The sequence below is a fragment of the Lytechinus pictus genome, chromosome 10 (assembly GCF_037042905.1).
Source record: "Lytechinus pictus isolate F3 Inbred chromosome 10, Lp3.0, whole genome shotgun sequence".
NCBI classification, from domain to species: Eukaryota; Metazoa; Echinodermata; class Echinoidea; order Temnopleuroida; family Toxopneustidae; genus Lytechinus; species Lytechinus pictus.
In genome coordinates this window covers 34,432,218-34,450,881 of record NC_087254.1, presented here as the reverse complement: position 1 = coordinate 34,450,881, position 18,664 = coordinate 34,432,218, and the positions used below count along the sequence as shown (strand labels likewise).

At 35.7% G+C, this 18,664-nt stretch overlaps 1 protein-coding gene across 1 annotated transcript in view; it reads left to right on the top strand.

Annotated features, from left to right (window-relative positions):
* The first annotated feature begins 6,968 nt into the window (after positions 1 to 6,968).
* Positions 6,969 to 18,664, top strand: part of LOC129270540 (uncharacterized) — a 95,206-nt gene continuing 83,510 nt past the window's right edge. The window contains exons 1-3 of the mRNA XM_064105923.1: positions 6,969 to 7,311; positions 9,004 to 9,123; positions 14,083 to 14,445. Coding sequence (XP_063961993.1) covers positions 7,236 to 7,311; positions 9,004 to 9,123; positions 14,083 to 14,445 — 559 coding nt within the window. The 5' untranslated portion in view covers positions 6,969 to 7,235. The remainder of the gene's footprint in view (positions 7,312 to 9,003; positions 9,124 to 14,082; positions 14,446 to 18,664) is intronic.

Below are 18,664 nucleotides of genomic sequence, written 5' to 3'. Positions count from 1 at the left end.
TGCTACCATCAATAACGACCATTATCAGTATTTAGTCTAGTACCACTGCTAATTCTGCTTGCTTACTGTTGCATGTATTTACATATATGTCATGTGCGTGCGGGTCTTCATACATCATCGTCTCAAAGTGCCAGTTGGAATCAAAGTAATATTCTTGTCAGAGGCGGCACCCAGGGGGCGTGGGGGGCATGTGCCCCCCGTCTAGTGAGGAGAGCCCCCCCCCCCACCCGTTGCTCCCATAAATTTAGGAGAGTGAAAAAAATTGTAAAGTGAATGCATCTCTCCCCCCCCCAAAAAAAAAAAAAAAAAATGTTATTTTGCCCTTACTCCCCCGCCCCCTATTGTATTCTAAAACTACTGGTGTCCTCACTGATTCTGCTTTTCTCCCCTTAGGGAAGAGGGGCGATGCGACCCTTTCCCCTGGGCTCCTGGACACAATTAAAAATTTAAGAGCGAGAGCCCGAATTGCCACTGTTGCTTGCATCCATTCAGACAGTCAGTTTGTGCATTTCAATTTCAAGACAACTTGACGTGATTTTGACCGCATGGGGGCGCCAGGCCTAACATCTACACACCCTACATTTAGGTGGGTGTGTTATTTCAATAGTGATTTCAGCTGATAACCACTTTCTATTTATTATTTTGTAGCAATTGAATTGTCTAAATTAAGAGGATGGACGATTCATCATTACCGTTATGAGAAAGGGATGCTAATTCTATGACTAAATTGTGAGGTGACCAAAAACGCACTTAGCAGGAACCAAACCAATATAATGCATACAGGCTTTATTTCAGCCGGGAAATTGTTCAGTCGAAGCTGCAATTCTTGCACTTCATACAAAACGCGTTGATGGATTCAAGGCATAGAAACGGGATTCACGATCATTCAACTTGACTTGAGCTTCCATGCAGCTCATCGTTCTCTTGCTGAGTTGATTTTCGGAAGCCCGTACCCGTTTTGAATTTATAAATGTATTAGTCGAATGGCAATATAAAATTCATAAAGCTCATGAATGGTTTGTGTAAAGGACGCCGAACAACTTTCTCAAAATTAGCATCATGCCCATCTCATAATTTGTGTACCAGAGTATATCAAAGGTTTTCAAAAAATTGTTTTAGAGTGTTCCAATCGTTTTATGCACATTTTAATTTCATTTCATGTATTCAACGATTTCTACACAATCCTAGGTATAAAATGAGTTTCATATTTATAAAATTGAAAGCAGTATGAAATGTGGAAATTGTTCACATTTTTCATATTTGAACTCTGATAACGGACAGCAAATCCGCGATCTCCTCGTTCCAACCAGACTAGACTTTCTGGTAGTAGTTTACATTTAGTCATGCATGAATGCTAGGAGTGCTTCCTAAGTCGAATCATAACCTCAAAATAATCACCAATAATATTTCAAAATTTGCAATTCAATTTGATAGGAAATTACTGCATAGTCATAATTGTGGTGATAAATAAGATATGGCTGATCGGTTTACAGGTTAGCAAAATATGTAGAGGGCAATTATCTTGTTCAAAATAGCCCATAGTTTTCTTAAACAATTGGAAATGAGAGCACAATGTAGCCAAAAATATTCCAAATGTTCAAGTTGAATGCTCTAATTTGATCACAAATTGGATGCCTGCAGCATTAATGTAAGAAGTCCCGTGTGTTGGGGGGGGGGGGTGTGAGGATGTGTTTGTGTGTGTGTGTGGTTTGCTTGTCACCCCCCCCCCCCCCCCCCCCGAGATTACAAACAAGCTCTCTTAATTTTTCTTTTTTCTTTTAACACAAAGCCAAAAGACTAAAGTGTGCACCAATAATGCCTGAAACCTCAACTCAGACAGGCACAGTTGTTTTGAATGTACATAAATGTTTCTTGAAGATTTGATCTGTTTGTCCCCCAGGAAAATATACCACATTGTCCTTTGCCCTTCTATAATCAATTCAATAAGGTGCAAACAGAATACTCATCGATATAACATCTTTAACAAAATGGATATAGCAACAACGCGCCCTTTTGAGGCTACCGGAAACACTAAAAGCCAAGCGCGCGCAAGATTCCACACTTTTTTTTTCTTCTCTTGCTTATGCGTGTGCGTTTTGTTTTTTATTACGTCATTGAGTACCTTTCCTGTAGATTGAAGGCCGTGTGTGCAGCAGTATTGAACGAGCTCTATCCAGTTTGTTTAATGTATATATGTTGATGAGTGTACGTCAGAAACCAATCGTCCATGATTATTAGACTTCATATACATGGTATTGTGTGAGTTGTGGTTTTTAACAATGGCCGCCAAATATTTGATAAATGACGATTGAGTTCTCCTCGAGAACAATGGAATTCCTGCCCATTCAGTGTAAATCTTTAGAATTAAATCTAGAAAAAAGGGAAATATGAGGACAAATAAAAAGTAAAAACCCCAGGCAAACAGAACAAAGAACATTTCAATACCAATTTCTTTTTATGCTATCCTCACTGACGCTCCCAAAAGCATATTTGTCTTGTTCTTTCAATATTCTATTCATTCTATTTGTTCTATTTTCTATTTATTTTGCATGAGACTTTGAAAACAACAACCACAGAGTCAGCATGAGGTAAAGCACAATATAAGAACCATAGGAGACATCACCATGATCTCGATTTGCTTCACAATGTCAAAAGTTCATAATTTAGTAAGATACCGTGCTAAGGCAAATTCCAATCATTAAAGAAATATATAATTTGTTTCGCAAACACTGAATATCACAAGGTTAGATAAGACACAAATAAGGCAATGTTGTATCTTTTACATGTACACTTAATATTTATGTTGCACTTCAATTCATTTTTAAATTCAATTAGATTCAAGGAAAAGTAAATAGGCCTACAAACGAAGGTTATTTACACAGGAAATTTATACTTTCAAATTTGTTTTCAACTTTAAACCAGAACCTCATTAGAAATATTCCCGACAGCAGGTTCACAATGCATGATGACGGAGCAGCAACCTGACTTTGTTTTAAATCATTTTTATTATAACTTCACCAGAACAAAAAAAAAATATCAATGAATTTGAAAATCTTGTTTTATTAACCTTTTTTGTCTTATCAATCTTATGCCTTATATTCGGACACATCATAACCACGATTATCAATAATTCACCTGTAGACTTCCCTTTGTTGTTTTTGTTTTATATTCTTGTATTTGTTCCGGTATCCGGAATAAAACTCTCGTTTCTGCTCCGTAGTGTACATTTCGAATGAGGTTAGGACTTAAAGTTGAAAAGGGCAACCATTAGTTAATCTGGACCTGTTGTCATGTCCAAATAATAGGCTATATAGTAACATTAATGCAATTATCTTTATTGACCTTTTCAGTATAAATACATTTCGCCTGTATTTCATTCATTGTGTGAGATAATTTTACCTAAATAAAGGCCTATGGAAATCCATCAATGTCACATTTTTTTCTTTAGGAAATTTCCATAATGCCCTTTGAAAACAGAAATAACCATACTGAATTAACCAAAAACAATGAATGTATAAATATACAGCATAACAAATTATCTAGAAAATATTTTTACCAAACATGTATATTAGATATTGACGTTGCTGTCTTTCCATAGTTATGGTTGATTGGATCAATCATAACTCTTTGTAAGACTAGGTCCCTAACCCTTCAGCTACCGACGAGGCTGAAATAAAGACATCAAATTCTACACTGAAAACAGAAGATGAAGAGGCAGGTTTGTATCTTAATACAGTGTAATAAAAATCAAATTCATGACTGCTGCTAAATTGTATGGCAATCGGAAGTTACATGTAGTGCTTGGTTTCACCGTTTTTGCCTTTTCTGACAACATTTACAGAAGTGAGTGAGTAAACCATTCTTATAGTGATGAACTATCAAGAGTTGATATGGTAAAAACAAAGCAAGCAAATCTCCAGGCTGCTGTTATACACTCTTAAAAATGTTGGGCAACATACGGTCCACACAACAATTGGTTAAAACTTTATCCAATTCTGGGTAGTTTTACACCAATAATGTGTGCTTTGGGTGAAAACTACACAGTATTGGTGTAAAACTACCCAGAATTGGATAAAGTTTTAACCAATTGTTGTGTGGACCGTATGTTGCCCAACATTTTTAAGAGTGTAAGGAGAATAGTTTAACCATGCTTAGATTGGCTTGTACCCCCCCCCCTGCTGACACTCCCATCTAGTATTGTGTTGCCAGTCTTTCATTTCAAGAATATATTGTTACAAAACAAATTCATATTGATAGATATTACAAAATGAATCAGTTCAAGGTTTACTACAGCTTTGGGTTACTTCACCCATGACTATTGATCGAGACGTTTTATTTGACCCATTACTCATCACAGATGTATAACATTAAAAAACATGTTTAGTAATGGATGGGCTCACAAAATCTACCACGTTCTTCGCAAACAACTTTGCTCTATCCCTCTTCAGGAAGTGCAGTGTAAGTATCACACAAGTCTATATCCATGATATCCATATAAACATACATATACATACACATCATCGTGGGATGAATATATGGGCAAACATGGGCTAGGTTCGTTTATTCATATCGTAATAATGACAGTTATCTGTCTATTTGGAAATAACCATGAGCTGACTAATACTATTTTAGACATTTTCTTAGGATTTATTCAAACAATCTACTTGGATTAATTTGTCGATCTTTTCTTTGTTGATATGGAAGTGGAATAAAATTCTCAAATCTGAAGTATCTATTTACAACTCGCGATCTGCAGATATTGGGATTCGCCTTGTTGATGGGCATGCATGGAAGAAATCAGCCAATTATGCTTTGGAAGAAAAAAAATATTTAAAAAATAACAGTAATGAGCAAGCATTTCCTCAATAATACTGCTCAAACAATGATGTGATCTAGGAAAGATTTTTCTCAAATATATATATTGCTGAATCACACTCTAATTGACTAAATCTGATTTAAAAAACACATCAATGAAAACACCACAGTCCTTTAATCGCACGGATAGTGTGTTGATATTCCTATTTTTATGAAATCGGATAGAAAGCATATGAATAACCTCTTGTTTTATATCAACTACCTTTTTATTATTGTTTATTGGTTCTTGAGAAATATTGAATTTCCCTTGTTCTATCACGAATATTGAATATAAGTAGAGTGTTGACCTAACTATGGGCTGCATGTCAGGTCGTTTTCTTCTCACGTTGATGGCACATTGATATGATAGCGTTATGGTGGGTTTCATCGGGAACAACGTCTTTCATAATAAGGAGTTTTCGCTTCCATGACTCGCAACGGATTTAAGAACATAGAAAATTTATTTTCAAAAGCCCTTCATGACAATGAACAACCAACAATTCAAAAAGTGTTGAATCAAAACAGCAATTTCGTCCTGAATTCTGGACAAACTTCAGAAACTTCAGATGCTGTTCCGGTTAACCAATTTTCGACAATGGCCTTCATTCTGTTTATTGTCATTTGACGTGTATTTTCAATAGATTTACCGTTGTCTTGAATCCGTCCACGTTGCAGTTGGGAAACTCTCTCATTTTAAGAGAATGCATAACAAGACATATGGATTGGGTATGAAAAACTTGCTCCATACTGATTCAGGAGCTACCAATAATAAAAAAAAACATCTATAAGCCCTATATGGAAACAGGGGGAGGGGTAGAAAAAATCCTTTTCTTTCCCAAAGTAGTGTTCACTTCTAAAACTTTCCGAGACAATAGAGACGTGGAAACTAGTAAGAAGAAAATTAACAAACCAGTAATATCCATTGGTGTGTGCTGAATTACTGTGTACATGTATCTTATTCGCCATTTTGAAGATGACATCCCTGGACGAGAATCTGATTGAACTTTTCCTTATCAAATCTTTGTAGAAGTTGCATTACCGCTGCATTGAAAAAAAAAATTATTAATCGTAATTCATAAAGATGTTCGTTACGCAGGACTGGCGACTGTCATTTATTTTTATGCCAATAGGCCTATCAGAATGTTTACTTGATGTTTCAACATAGTTTGATTTTTTTCTATAGCCTTTATTTACTTTTGACAAATGGTTACATTTAGCAGCATGTCAAGAACACGGATCTTACACGACAGCGATTACAGAGACATTAGCTGATATAATTTAAAACTTTGATTAAGAACACAAGATTCGTGCACGTTTTAAATGGGCACTCCTATTACAGTGTTAACTCTTTCAGTGCAAATCGAGTATGTCATGAATTATCATATCTATGAAACAGATGGATTGCAATTAGTGTGTAATCAATCTACCAAAATACATGTACGTCCTACAAGTCAACAAGTTCAAACAATATAGTCTGTGGCATGAGATATGGGTGTGTGAAAATTGAGGGAGGTTGGGAGGGACAGAATGAGAGAAAGAAAGAAAGGGTGTGACAGAGGGAGGGGACTGATTGTTAGTCATTGGCAATTTTTTAAGGGAAAAACCTGAAGTGTTTGTGAATAAATAATGATTAATAAACAAAAGATGTATGGTTAATCTAACAGTATTATGATTCATATTTCGCAAAATGATAAAACATTGCTGAGATGTCAGCAAAGGCTATTTATTGTTTTCTTCTTCTTTCTTGTAATCCATGCCTGTGTGTAAATAGTTCAGGGTATAGTAGACAAAGTCAAAATCACGGATAAGAACCGTGGAACTATCCTGTAGAGGAAACACTGGTTGAGACCAACAGTGTTCTGGTATACCTTTCTTTACCACCTCCACGGCTGAACCCTCATAGAAACTTCTTTCTTTAGAGGGTCAACAGACCGTGTCTCCATCTATTGAATGTTCGCGAGACACAATAGATGACAGCCTGGGAGCGGCTTGAAGGTATGCTGATCAAATAATACAGAATTATGGAAATTAATCTATAACGTGCCCCCGCAATAGCAACAAAGAAAACAATACTCCCACCACAGTGCAAATGAGAAGCGGGTCTCTGGTTGGCTACAATTTTGGGGCAAACAGGGCGTTGGCAGTATTAACCTGGCTTTCGATTTCGTCTCCGCTTTTACCTGCTGGGATTTAAGTTAGTATTGAAAGGAGCTACTGCGTGATACGGGCTTGACGAGACCCTAAGAGGACTATTAATACTTCGATTTTTCTTACCGTGGATAGATAAACAACACGCTCAATATATGATCAAAGACTTTTTTATAATATATTACCTACCAAACAGCTTCGGAAAAGACTGTTGCAGATAACCAACCGTAAGCATGGAGACATGTTTAAAGATGTTGGTCCCTGTTCTCTTCGTTTGGTTTACTCTGTTCGTGACAGATGTCCATGGGCGTATGTATTTACAAAATAACTAACCCTTTATAAATAAAACAAAAAACCAGGAATTCCATTTTACTTGTATAACTCAATTAAGAAGTAATAGTTTCATCATTCTCACTAAAGTTTTCATGTAGGCTTATGATTTGTTTCGCCTTTTACCTTTACAAAGCGAATAAGTAGAGTTGTGCATAACCATATTTCTGAGAGCGGAGAGACCAAAGCCTGAGAACATGTATGAAAAAATATATATGTTGTATATTTTCGATTGACAGGACTATATCAAAGTGTACATTTTTATTGATACGCACTGATATTTATAATGATATACGTTCTAAGTTGTATCACAGTGGTAATATTCATTTAAACGAACATTTTTTTTTCTTTTTATAATCATATTTTTCTTTCTACCTTTTCCATTCTATATTTTTCCTTTCTCCTGCCTCACCCCTTTAGTGGGAGGGATGATCAGATGACAAGATCTTGGATCTCGTCATGTCTACATCCTGTGGGAGAGATGATCAGATGACAAGATCTTCGATCTCGTCGTAAACACAACGTCTTTTAGAAGAGATGATCAGATGGCAAGATCTGTGATCCGAGATATTGTCATCTGAACATCTCTCACACAGGATGTAGACATGACGTGATCCGAGATCTTGTCATCTGATCATGTATTGTAAAAGATGTAGACATGACGTGATCCAAGATATTACCATCTGATCATCTCTTCTAAAAGATGTAGACATGACGAGATCACAGATCTTGTCATCTGACCATCTCTCACATGGGATGTAGACATGACGAGATCCGAGATCTTGTCATTTGATCATCTCTCACATGGGATGTAGACATAACGAGTTCCGAGATCTTGTCATTTGATCATCTCTCACATGGGGTGTAATATGACGAGATCCAAGATCTTGTCATTTGATCATCTCTCCAAAAGGGATGTAGACATGTCGAGATCCGAGATCTTGTCATCTTATCCTTTGCCCTAAGAGGTGTAGACTTGACGAGATGATTACATTAACAACTGGGTGGCATTTTTAAGGTTCCATATGTATAAGTCATGATTTGTTTTTTACATGAGAAAATAATTTTATTATAAAAATACTTGGATATAAAATCGAGAAATAGCGGATCAGGGTGAGAACATGGGTTTGAAAATGACATAGCAAGAAGGGCTTCTAGTAAATGTCGGTGTGTATTGTCCCAAACTTGGATTTTATGTGTTTACAAATGGTAATGTCAGACAAGAATAGTGTTAGTAGAGACGGAAAGGGATAAAGGTTTTAAGCTACAATTATAATACCTTTATGAAGCATTTTTTTTGAAAATGTAAGTAATATGGGAAATTCAGGAGTGCTCGTTATCTACCTGGATGAAAAAAAAAAACACTTTCCAACTGCATTCTCAATACAAATTTCAAAAGGCAACGGATTGTAGAATTACTCATTAACATGCATCTGTTTTGTTTTGTACTTTTTTACGAATGATTGATGATTGCTAAATCTAATCCGAATCAAAATCTAAGCTAATTCAGGGAACTGGGAAAATATGCAATATGGCCAATGTTTCATTAGAAATGCTTTGCAGATCTTTCAGCCAGTATTGTCTATTATTTGTTCTTTTTGCGTGTTTATTTGTTTGTTTGTTTTTGTTACGTGTAAAATATTCTTTAAAGTTTTTTTTCTGACTTTATAGAGTGCAGTGATATCGAGTGCACGAATGGAGGTGTCTGTAATGATACATTCTCACCAGCGGCCTCATGTTTATGTAATGGGAATTTCGCAGGACCTTTGTGTGGAGAACTACAATTTTTCCGTAAGTTGGACATTTTTTTTCTCTGTCACAGGCTAACCTTAGGAATTAGAGTTGCTTGCTTACAATTAAGTCAGTGACAATACTAAATCTATATCTCGTAAAACTGCAGCTTATCAGCACGTGAATGATAGATTGTTTGTTTCGCCGCGGTAATTAAAAAGGATAAATTTAACTAAAACCACCTTCAAGTTCATTTTGGAGCAAAAACCCTTTTTTCCGGGAGGGGGCATGTTAAAGTTTGTCTGGCCAAATTTGTATCCGTTTGTCTGACCATAATTTACCCTTTCAGTTTGGCAAATCAGACGTTGAAACAATTTTGCACAATTTTGTCTTTATATTTAATTTCCATTAGGGCGCGTCGTGGTCTAGTGATTCTTACTCTCGCCTTTTAATCAGAGGGTCGTGGGTTCGAATCCTAGCCATGGTGTGTTTTCCTTCAGCAAGAAATTTACCCATATTGTGCTGCACTTAACCAGGTGAGGTGAATGGGTACCGGGCATGATTAATTCCTTACATGCACTGAGCGCCAGTGATGGTAGCTCAAGCTGAAGTCTGGGTAATAAAAGCAAGCGCTTTGTATCTTCAGGCAAAAAGTGCTATATAAATCCAGCTATTATTATTTTTATTCATTTATTTGCTTGTCAGCGATTTTGACTCTACAGTTCGCTAATCCTGAGCATACATACAGCGTCTCAAAAAAAAACTATACACTTTTGAAATGGCTGCCAAACAAAAAATATATCACCTTGGGGAAAAATACCTATATATATGGAAAGCCAATAAATTAAACTTTCAAATGACACCAAAAAGTTGGAAAACTATTCATGCTTGAATGAGCACTACCCATTTAAACAAAGGGTATGAAAATTAGGGTGGGCAGGAATTAGCCTTCCAATTTCTTTCAGTTTTTGAGAGGCGAGTCCCCTGGAACTTGCAAAGTTGAGGGTAATGTGATAAATTAATGATCAATCATTATTAATTTAGGTTCTTAGAGCTAATTTCAAGAATTATCAAATTTAAATTTATGCATGAGTGAACATGAATTACATTTTTTAGTGCATCATTTTGACCTTTTCACGTGGATCTCAGCAATGTGTTAATGGGAGTCACAATAGGGATGAGATATGACTTAGGTGGGGGAAGTAGGTTGATGGGACAAAGGCCAACAGAACAAGCCACCCCCCTCTCTCTCTCTCTACCCCTTCCTCCCATCCTGAGAGACTAGCCTTTGCTAGGGCGAGCAGGAATTAGCGTTCCAGTTTTGTTTAGTGGTGAGTCCTTTGGAACTTGCCAAGTTAAAGGTGTCATGCTAAATTATTGATGAATTGAGATCAGTTTTTGGTTTTACTTAGGCTAATTTCATGAGTTACTAAATTGAAATGCAGTGCATGAGTAAACAGGAATTTTAATTTTAGTGTAGCATTTTAAGTTTATTATGTGGATCTTAGCAAGTGTGCTTGTGAGAGTCAGAGTAATGTGATGGTACCTGTTGCATGCAAGGGGGGTCAGATAGGGTAAGACTGGGTTAAACAGTTAAAAGGGTGTTCTTCTTCTTTGTTTTCTCTTACAAATTCCCTCCCCTTCACCCCCTCTTTCTCTCTTTCTCCTGGATCATGGTATTCAAAACTTAAATGCTAAGTGACTGATGGTTGATGGGTCTTTTATTTTCCATTGAATGATTCTAAGAAATTTACTAATTATGATGATTTATGAATTCATTGAAAAAGCTGAATAATTGATTGATAATTTATTGAAAAATCTGAATGTTTAATTGATCACATTGATTTACTAACAAATTGTTGATCAAATGGTAAAAGTTGATGACCGAATTCTCAAAATTTATCAATTGACAGTCCGCTCTGGACTTTATGAGTACATGTAATAGCATTCAGTCTCGATCTAAGGGAGTCTAAACATTATGTTGACCTTTTACCCATTAGCTTACTTCACCCATTTAAGTCCTATCTCACCCCTATTCTCCTTACTTCAATGAACACACTGCTGAGATCCACATGATAAAAAGTTAAAATGCTACACTAAAGATTACAACTGACACTCACTCATGCATGAAATTTCAATCTAGTAATTCATGAAATTTGCTCTAACAATTTAAATTGATCATTAATTTATCACAACACCCTCAACTTTGCAAGTTCCAAGGGACTCGCCTCTTAAAAACTGAAAGAAATTGGAAGGCTAATTCCTGCCCACCCTAATTTTCATACCCTTTGTTTAAGTGGGTAGTGCTCACTCAAGCATGAATAGTTTTCCAACTTTTTGGTGTCATTTGAAAGTTTAATTTATTGGCTTTCCATATATATAGATATTTTTCCCCAAAGTGACATATTTTTTGTTTGGCAGCCATTTCAAAAGTGTATAGTTTTTTTTGAGACGCACTGTAGTTCTTTGTTTCTTACTGGTGAGGCTGGAAATAAACTAACATTTGTATTTATATCTATTTTTAACATTCCCATCATGCCCAAGCACAAATGTTGAAATTGTGGGGCCCAAACCAATGCTCAAGAGGCCGTTTAATAAATACGACGTTGCTTAATAGGAAAAAAGACAAAGAAGAGAGAGGATTAAATAACATATTTAGTAAAAGAAACACGCTGATGTCTTCTTTTGAACAGACGCCCAATAAAAAAGATACATCATAAAGATATTTTATTCACAATCGCAAAGTTCATTCAATAAAACACGTTTTCATGTTATATCCTCGACCATATAACTGGACAAGAACACATACGTTTATAATAATCTATTAATAGTTTGGAATATCGAAATGCGCTTTTAAATGGCATTGCAAAAAAAATTGTCAGCTTTTTACAGGTTTTAAATGAGTAAATTAGCGTATGTTGGGATATTCTACCCCCTGGAATCACCCATTACACAGTAAAACATGAAAATACCTGATTTTCTTATTTACGAGATAACTGGATACATCAACTTGATTTATGCTAGTTTATGCTAATCAACTCGCACACCGAAACAATAGAACCCAAAATTCCTTGCGCGATATCGCTACCTCCCCCTCTATGCGTCTTACTACTCAGAGATCATTGTGCTATAATACTACTACTACTACTTCTACTACTACTAATAATAATTGTGATATCCTATTGAGCGCACACACCGTCCTGTCCTGAGACGCTCATGGCGCTAGCCCAGCACAGTTGCTTTGTATATAATGCTCATTGATTACCTGCTAACACGGATAAGTAATACCTCTTAAAATACTCTTTTTAATGAAAGATATTTCTACAATCATCATGCCGTCGGTCAGTGGCGTAACTACGGGGGGATATGGGGGGGCACGTGCCCCCCCCTAAAAAAAAAAAAAAAAAAAAAAAAAAAAACGGGGAAAAGGAGAAAGGGAGAGAAACGTAGTTGAAAAGAAGAAATTATTGTTCATTATTATGTTATATTATATTATAATTATGTTATGTTATATTACATAAAAACATTTTTTTCCATAACTTTATGAAACATAATTTGCTCAGGGCCTATGTATTCATTGTTCCTGGTACTCGCATTGTCTGTTTAAAGAGATGCATAATCCTTTTGTACTGAAACCTCCCGTTTTCAAGTCAATATACACCCAATATATTTCCTCGCACTTCGAGTTATTATTGTTTTATGTAGTGACATATGCTTCTTTTTCATGACTTCTTAAAGTGATTGCCCCATTTTAAGGTCTTAATTTAAAACATTTCATGTCCGTGCCTACGTTCTCATTTAAAGTGGATTGGTGAGATATGTCTGCTCTTTATGAATTCCTAAAAAATCAGTCCTTAAAATGTCCCTTTTTCTGATCTGAATATCAAATATTTTCAGCTCGCGCTTCCCGCTTGCATCTTTTGGTTAGTGAAATACGTATGGTCTAAGTGAATTCCTACAAACAAGCCTTAGAATGCCCCTCTTCGGGTCTAAATTTCCTAAATTTTCAGCTCACGCTTCGCGCTCGCAATATTTGATTTAGTGAGATGCGTATGTTAATCATGATTACAATGACTTCAAGTGCTTCATGTTTGTATGAGGAACAAAAAAAAAACGATATTTGCAGTCTCTTTGTCGCCACCTTCCCATCTGGTCACGATAGTGTTGATTTAAACTTAGCAGATCCCTCCTTTTGATACGCCTTTTTCTTCACTTTTATTATCCCCCATTGGTGCAGTCTTCATTTCTCTTTATTTGGTGCCTGGTGGTCACTTTTCTACACTACCTGCCTCCTGATTTTGTCTATCATAACCCTTACCTATATTTTATTTATTGTAATATATAATTCCCTTATTCCTCTTTAACATTGATGTCACGTTATTCATTATTTGTAATGATCTTAACCCTTTGATATTTTATAGTTTTAGACATACATTTATAACTGATTGTCATTGTTTCACTCGATTTTCTATAATGCCATAGATATTTAATTGCTATCATTTCAGTGTTTTTTATCAGTGAATAAATTATACAATTAGTAGTTTTATAATGAGTAACTGTTCCCTTTTGATATCTTAAATATTTCAGTTTGATTCATATTATCATTCAAGTAAAAACATTGTTTATTTATGTTACTAAGCATCGTTATCTTTGACTTAGATTTTGACTTTATTTTCATGTATGATATGATGATTTATGTTGTTCTTTATGTTTTCATCAGGTCATTGATGAAAAACAGTTTTATGCTGATCTTTTGTACCTGAATAAATATGTTCTACTAAATAATTAAATGAATGAATTTTAATCGAGCCTACTGATAAATGAATAGCATGAGAAATCAGTTTTCCAGCAATCCCGAATTCTAATGAATACAGGGTCTTTCTTATTTTACAATGCAGATCTAATATTGCAATTCTCCGCAGATAGTATGGGCATTTTTTTAACTAAAGAGACAACTAATAAACATGAATGATAACTATATGTTTTGTGACTTATTCTCCACCCCCTCCCCCTATACAGAGCTTTGCAATTTAGTCACCGACGATGGAGACACAATCAATCATGTTTATGACTACGTCACAACAGTGCAAATGGATGCCATACCACATAGACAACAATGTTATTCCCTTATGAGGTTTCCCGGCGCTACTACGGTGGTTTTTACTTTCATAAGACATAACATCGAAGAGCAAAAGGATGAACTTTATCTGTTCCCCGGGGACAAACCTGTGGCTCCGGGAACTGCTGGATATACGGCTTATGATGACACAAATTTAATTGACAATCCAGAGTTTACTTTTACAAATGCTGGTCCAAACTACGTTTTGATGGTTAACACTGATAAGAACATGTTCAGTAATTTTACATTGGCAATATCCGCTGGTAAGTACATTACTTTTCCTAGCTACTCATACCAGACAGAAATACAATGTGGGCGCATCGTGGTCTGGTCGAATTTCAAAAATAAGGGTGATCGATTCGAATCCCAGCCATGCCGTGTTTCTTTCAAATTTATTCACACTGTGCTGCACTCGACCCAGGTGAGGTGAATGGGTATCTTGAAAGATTGATTCTTTGAATGCACTGAGCGCTGTGGATGAAGAGGCAGCTCGAACTAAAGCCAGATGCGCTGTAACTTACACTCAACTTACAGCTCATCTGGTCTCTAATCACACTCCAGCTCTCAGAGTGAGACATGGGACCACTCATTTTGGAGTGCGGTTTACATCTCTTAAGAGTGCATTTTAGCTCCTTCTGGAGTGAACAGTGTATATTTTGGACATTTTCACTAAAAGGAATTATAACGCACTCTCAAAACAAAATGTAAATCCTACTTCAAAACGACTGGTCCCTCGCTCACTCTTGACGAGTGTGATCAGTTTAATAGGAACTAGCTCTATTGCATTTAGAGTGTATGAAATGAGTACTAGATGAATCCAGCTGTTATTACCATTAGTAGAAGTAGTAGTACTAGTAGTATTACTAGTATGATTATGTATCATTATTGTTATAACTAATATTTTTTTACCCGGTATTATACCATTGTTATTATTTTTATGATCATCATTATTATCATTATTTTCATCATCATGGTTATAAACTGGGAAGGAGAAAATACCATTTTATATACATCAAAAATGAGGAAACACGTAATGGCTGTCTATCCACAAGCCTGAATTCATCTAACGCCTGTTACAACCGATAATGTCGCAGAGTGCGACACTATGCCAAGATCGTTTAACGCATAATGTCGCAACTTTTCTACGCATAACGTCATATGTCGCAACGCATAATTTCACAGCGGTATTTGCTTCAGGACTCGAGTTACAGATAAGATATAAACTATGACTTCATTCAGTATTTTTTTCAGTTTTTTTTTCATTTGAACATTTTTAAAGTGTGTGAGGGTGTGTGGGTGAGTGTGTGAGGGGCAGCGATTTATTATACATGTATATTATATACGGACATGCTGAAAAACAGCTTGTTAGCTAATAGCATTTTTTTTTTCATCTCTACCGTATTTAAATAAATAAATGAATTATATATATACATTCATACATGTATATATTCATGCCTTGGTCAGCTCGGACTACTACCGTCGGTTTCACGCTTTCGGCGACCTTCAGGCAGACTGATGGTTTGACGACTTGGTTGTATCTGCGTGCTGCGATGGGTCATCACAGCTGATTGGTTTTCTGGGGGGTCTTGGTCGGCGTCTGTGACGGTACTTCGATATTATTTTGTGACCTTTTCTTGAGGCACTTTTTGCTATTGGTGATAATGATATACTTCTCTTCTAGGCAGAGATTGCAGATCCCACTCTTTCTTAGCTAAGTGATAGACTTCTTCTCTATTCCCAACGTTAATTCAAATTTTGTGTTTGCTTCTTTTAGTTTCGATATATACTTTGGGAGTTGAGTTTCATTTTTGTATTTTTCATGTTTTATTGATTTGGTGTTATTCCTGTATCTGAAAGTACCCCCCGCAAGACCAAAGTAACATTTTTCCTAGTTTTCGTGCAGTGTACTGGCTTTGAAGACGAGGACCGTTTCTGAACATTTCCCTAGCAGTGGGCACAGGAATCACATCAAATCAATAAAACATGAAAAATACAAAAAGGAAACTCAACTCTCAAAGTATACTCTGAAAGTGCAAAGGGTGGAAGATAAAGGAAAGCTGCAAATGAAATTTCTGAATAGAGAAAACTCATATTTCACACTGGAGCACCAAATTCAACCGAGGGCGCTAAATTGACCATAAACTTAGGGGGCGCCATGCAAATTCATAATTGACCGGGGGCGCAAATAGCTCGTATTGCCTGGTTATAGTAATATACATGTCCTACTCAAAAAGAATAAATGCGGATGAATTTGAATTTCCCGTTTTTACGAAAATATCCACACTAAAAGAAAAAAACAATGAGCTCGCGTTTCAAGTCTGATTACCGAAATATGTTTTAAGACCTGTTCAGGATCACAAGAAGAGCTGAATATAAAACTCAGCTCGCGCTATGCTCTCACAATATTTGATTAGTGACTTACGTATCCTCTCCATAGATCCCAAATACAATGTACGCCTTAATTTTTTTTCAGATCAGTACATAGGCGGATAAAGGGGGCCAAGCGGCTCACCCCCCTCCCCCCCCCCATGGAGTTGCAAAAAGGGAAAGAAACAGAAGGAAAAAAGACAACAATTAGAAGAGGAATCAGAACTTAAAAGATAATAATTTTCTGCTCTCTCTCTCTCTCTCTCTTCGCGCTCGCATTTATTGTTTTTGTTATTACTCAGTGTGTTCTTTCTTAAAAAGGCAATTAAAATGTATTTTTTTAGATCGGAATATCAATAATTTTTTGTTCGCTCTTCGCACTCGCTTCAATCATTTAGTAAAGATACACGTCCTTTCCATTATTAGAAAAAGTGCAAAGAATGTCCCATTTAGCGGTCAAAATCTTTAAAAAAATTGTTAAATCCTGTCAAAAAACTCAGAATGGCGCTTTTCAGGTCTTAAAATTGAAAAATTACTCATTTCACGCTTCACTTTTCAATCTTTTGATCAGATACCCATTGTCTTCATGGTAACAAAAGTAGGCCTACTCATCATGCTCATAGAACATCAATTTTTCTAGTCGGAAAATGTAAAGTTTCAGCTCGCGCTTCGAGCTCTCATCAGTTGCTTAGTTAGAAACATATTCTGTACATAGTTAAAAAAGTGCTAAAAATTTCCAGTTAAAAGTCAAATTATTTTTTTTCATTTCGTACATAGCGCTCGCTATTGTTTCGTGAGATGCCTATTCTTTTCATGATTTCAAAAAGTGCTAAAAAGTTGCAGTTTAAATGTCGGAAAATAGAAGAATTTCAGCTCGCGCTTCGCGCTCGCTTAAATTATTTAGATACCTATCCTAATGATTACAAAAGGTACTTTTTCGGATTTTAGTCGGAAATAGAAAATTTTAAGCTAGCGCTTCGCCCTCGAATCAAAATTATTTGGTTAGATACCTATCATGTTAAGTTTTTAAATAAACATTACTTAAAGTCTATATTATTTCTCGCACGTCGCGCTCGCATTATAATTTATGATTGGTGACATACAAATCATTTTCATAAGTCAATGGAAAAAATAATCAGTCGCACTTCACGCTCGTATAAATTGTTTAGTTAGATATCTATCTAATTAGTGATTACGAAAAGTACATTTCCAGTTTTCTAGTCGGAAAATGAAAATTTTGAAAAATTTACTTATTATTTTCAGTTCTTTGAGTTATTAAGTTAGATACCTATTCTGTTCATGGTTACAAAAAGTGCAAAAAAATGCAGTTTAAATGTCGGAAAATATTTTTTTACAAATCGCGCTTCGCGCATGCATAAATTATTTGTTAGATACCTATCCTCTTGATAATTACGAAAAGTACATTTCCAGTTTTCTAGACGAAAAGAGGAATTTTTAAGCTTGCGCTTTGCCCTCGCTTCAATATTATCTGTTTAGATACCTATTATATACATGTATATATATCATTTTCACTGGAAACCGCCATTAACAGGTCGCTTTTCAGATCAGTATATTCAAGTTTTCAGCCCGCCCTCGCAATTTCCTCTTTATGACTTATGAGTCACAGCAAACTGTCATTACCAGGTCCCTTTTCAGATCAGCGTATTGAATTTTTTGCTCTCTTCGCGCTCACATTAAGAATTTAGTTACATACGCATCTTCTTCATGATTACAAACAACTGCTCAGAATATATATATATATATACATACATACATATATATATATATATATATATATATCTATATATATATATATATATATATATATATGTATATATATATATATATATATATATATATAATGTTAGGGGGCCCTCAGCACAACGAGTAGTGCAGGTATTCACCATTTAGTGTAGATAAACTCGGAAGACAGAAATAACGACGAGTGAGACGTAGCTCTCAGGTTTCCTTTTTTATTGCAAGCTTTCGGCCATCATCGGCCTTGGTCAGGCCTACAAAAAAGAAAATCGGATGGAACGAACATAGTATTTACATATTTATAAATTTGGTATAATATTAGGTATAATATTGCATGTGTTTATAGTACTACAGAGC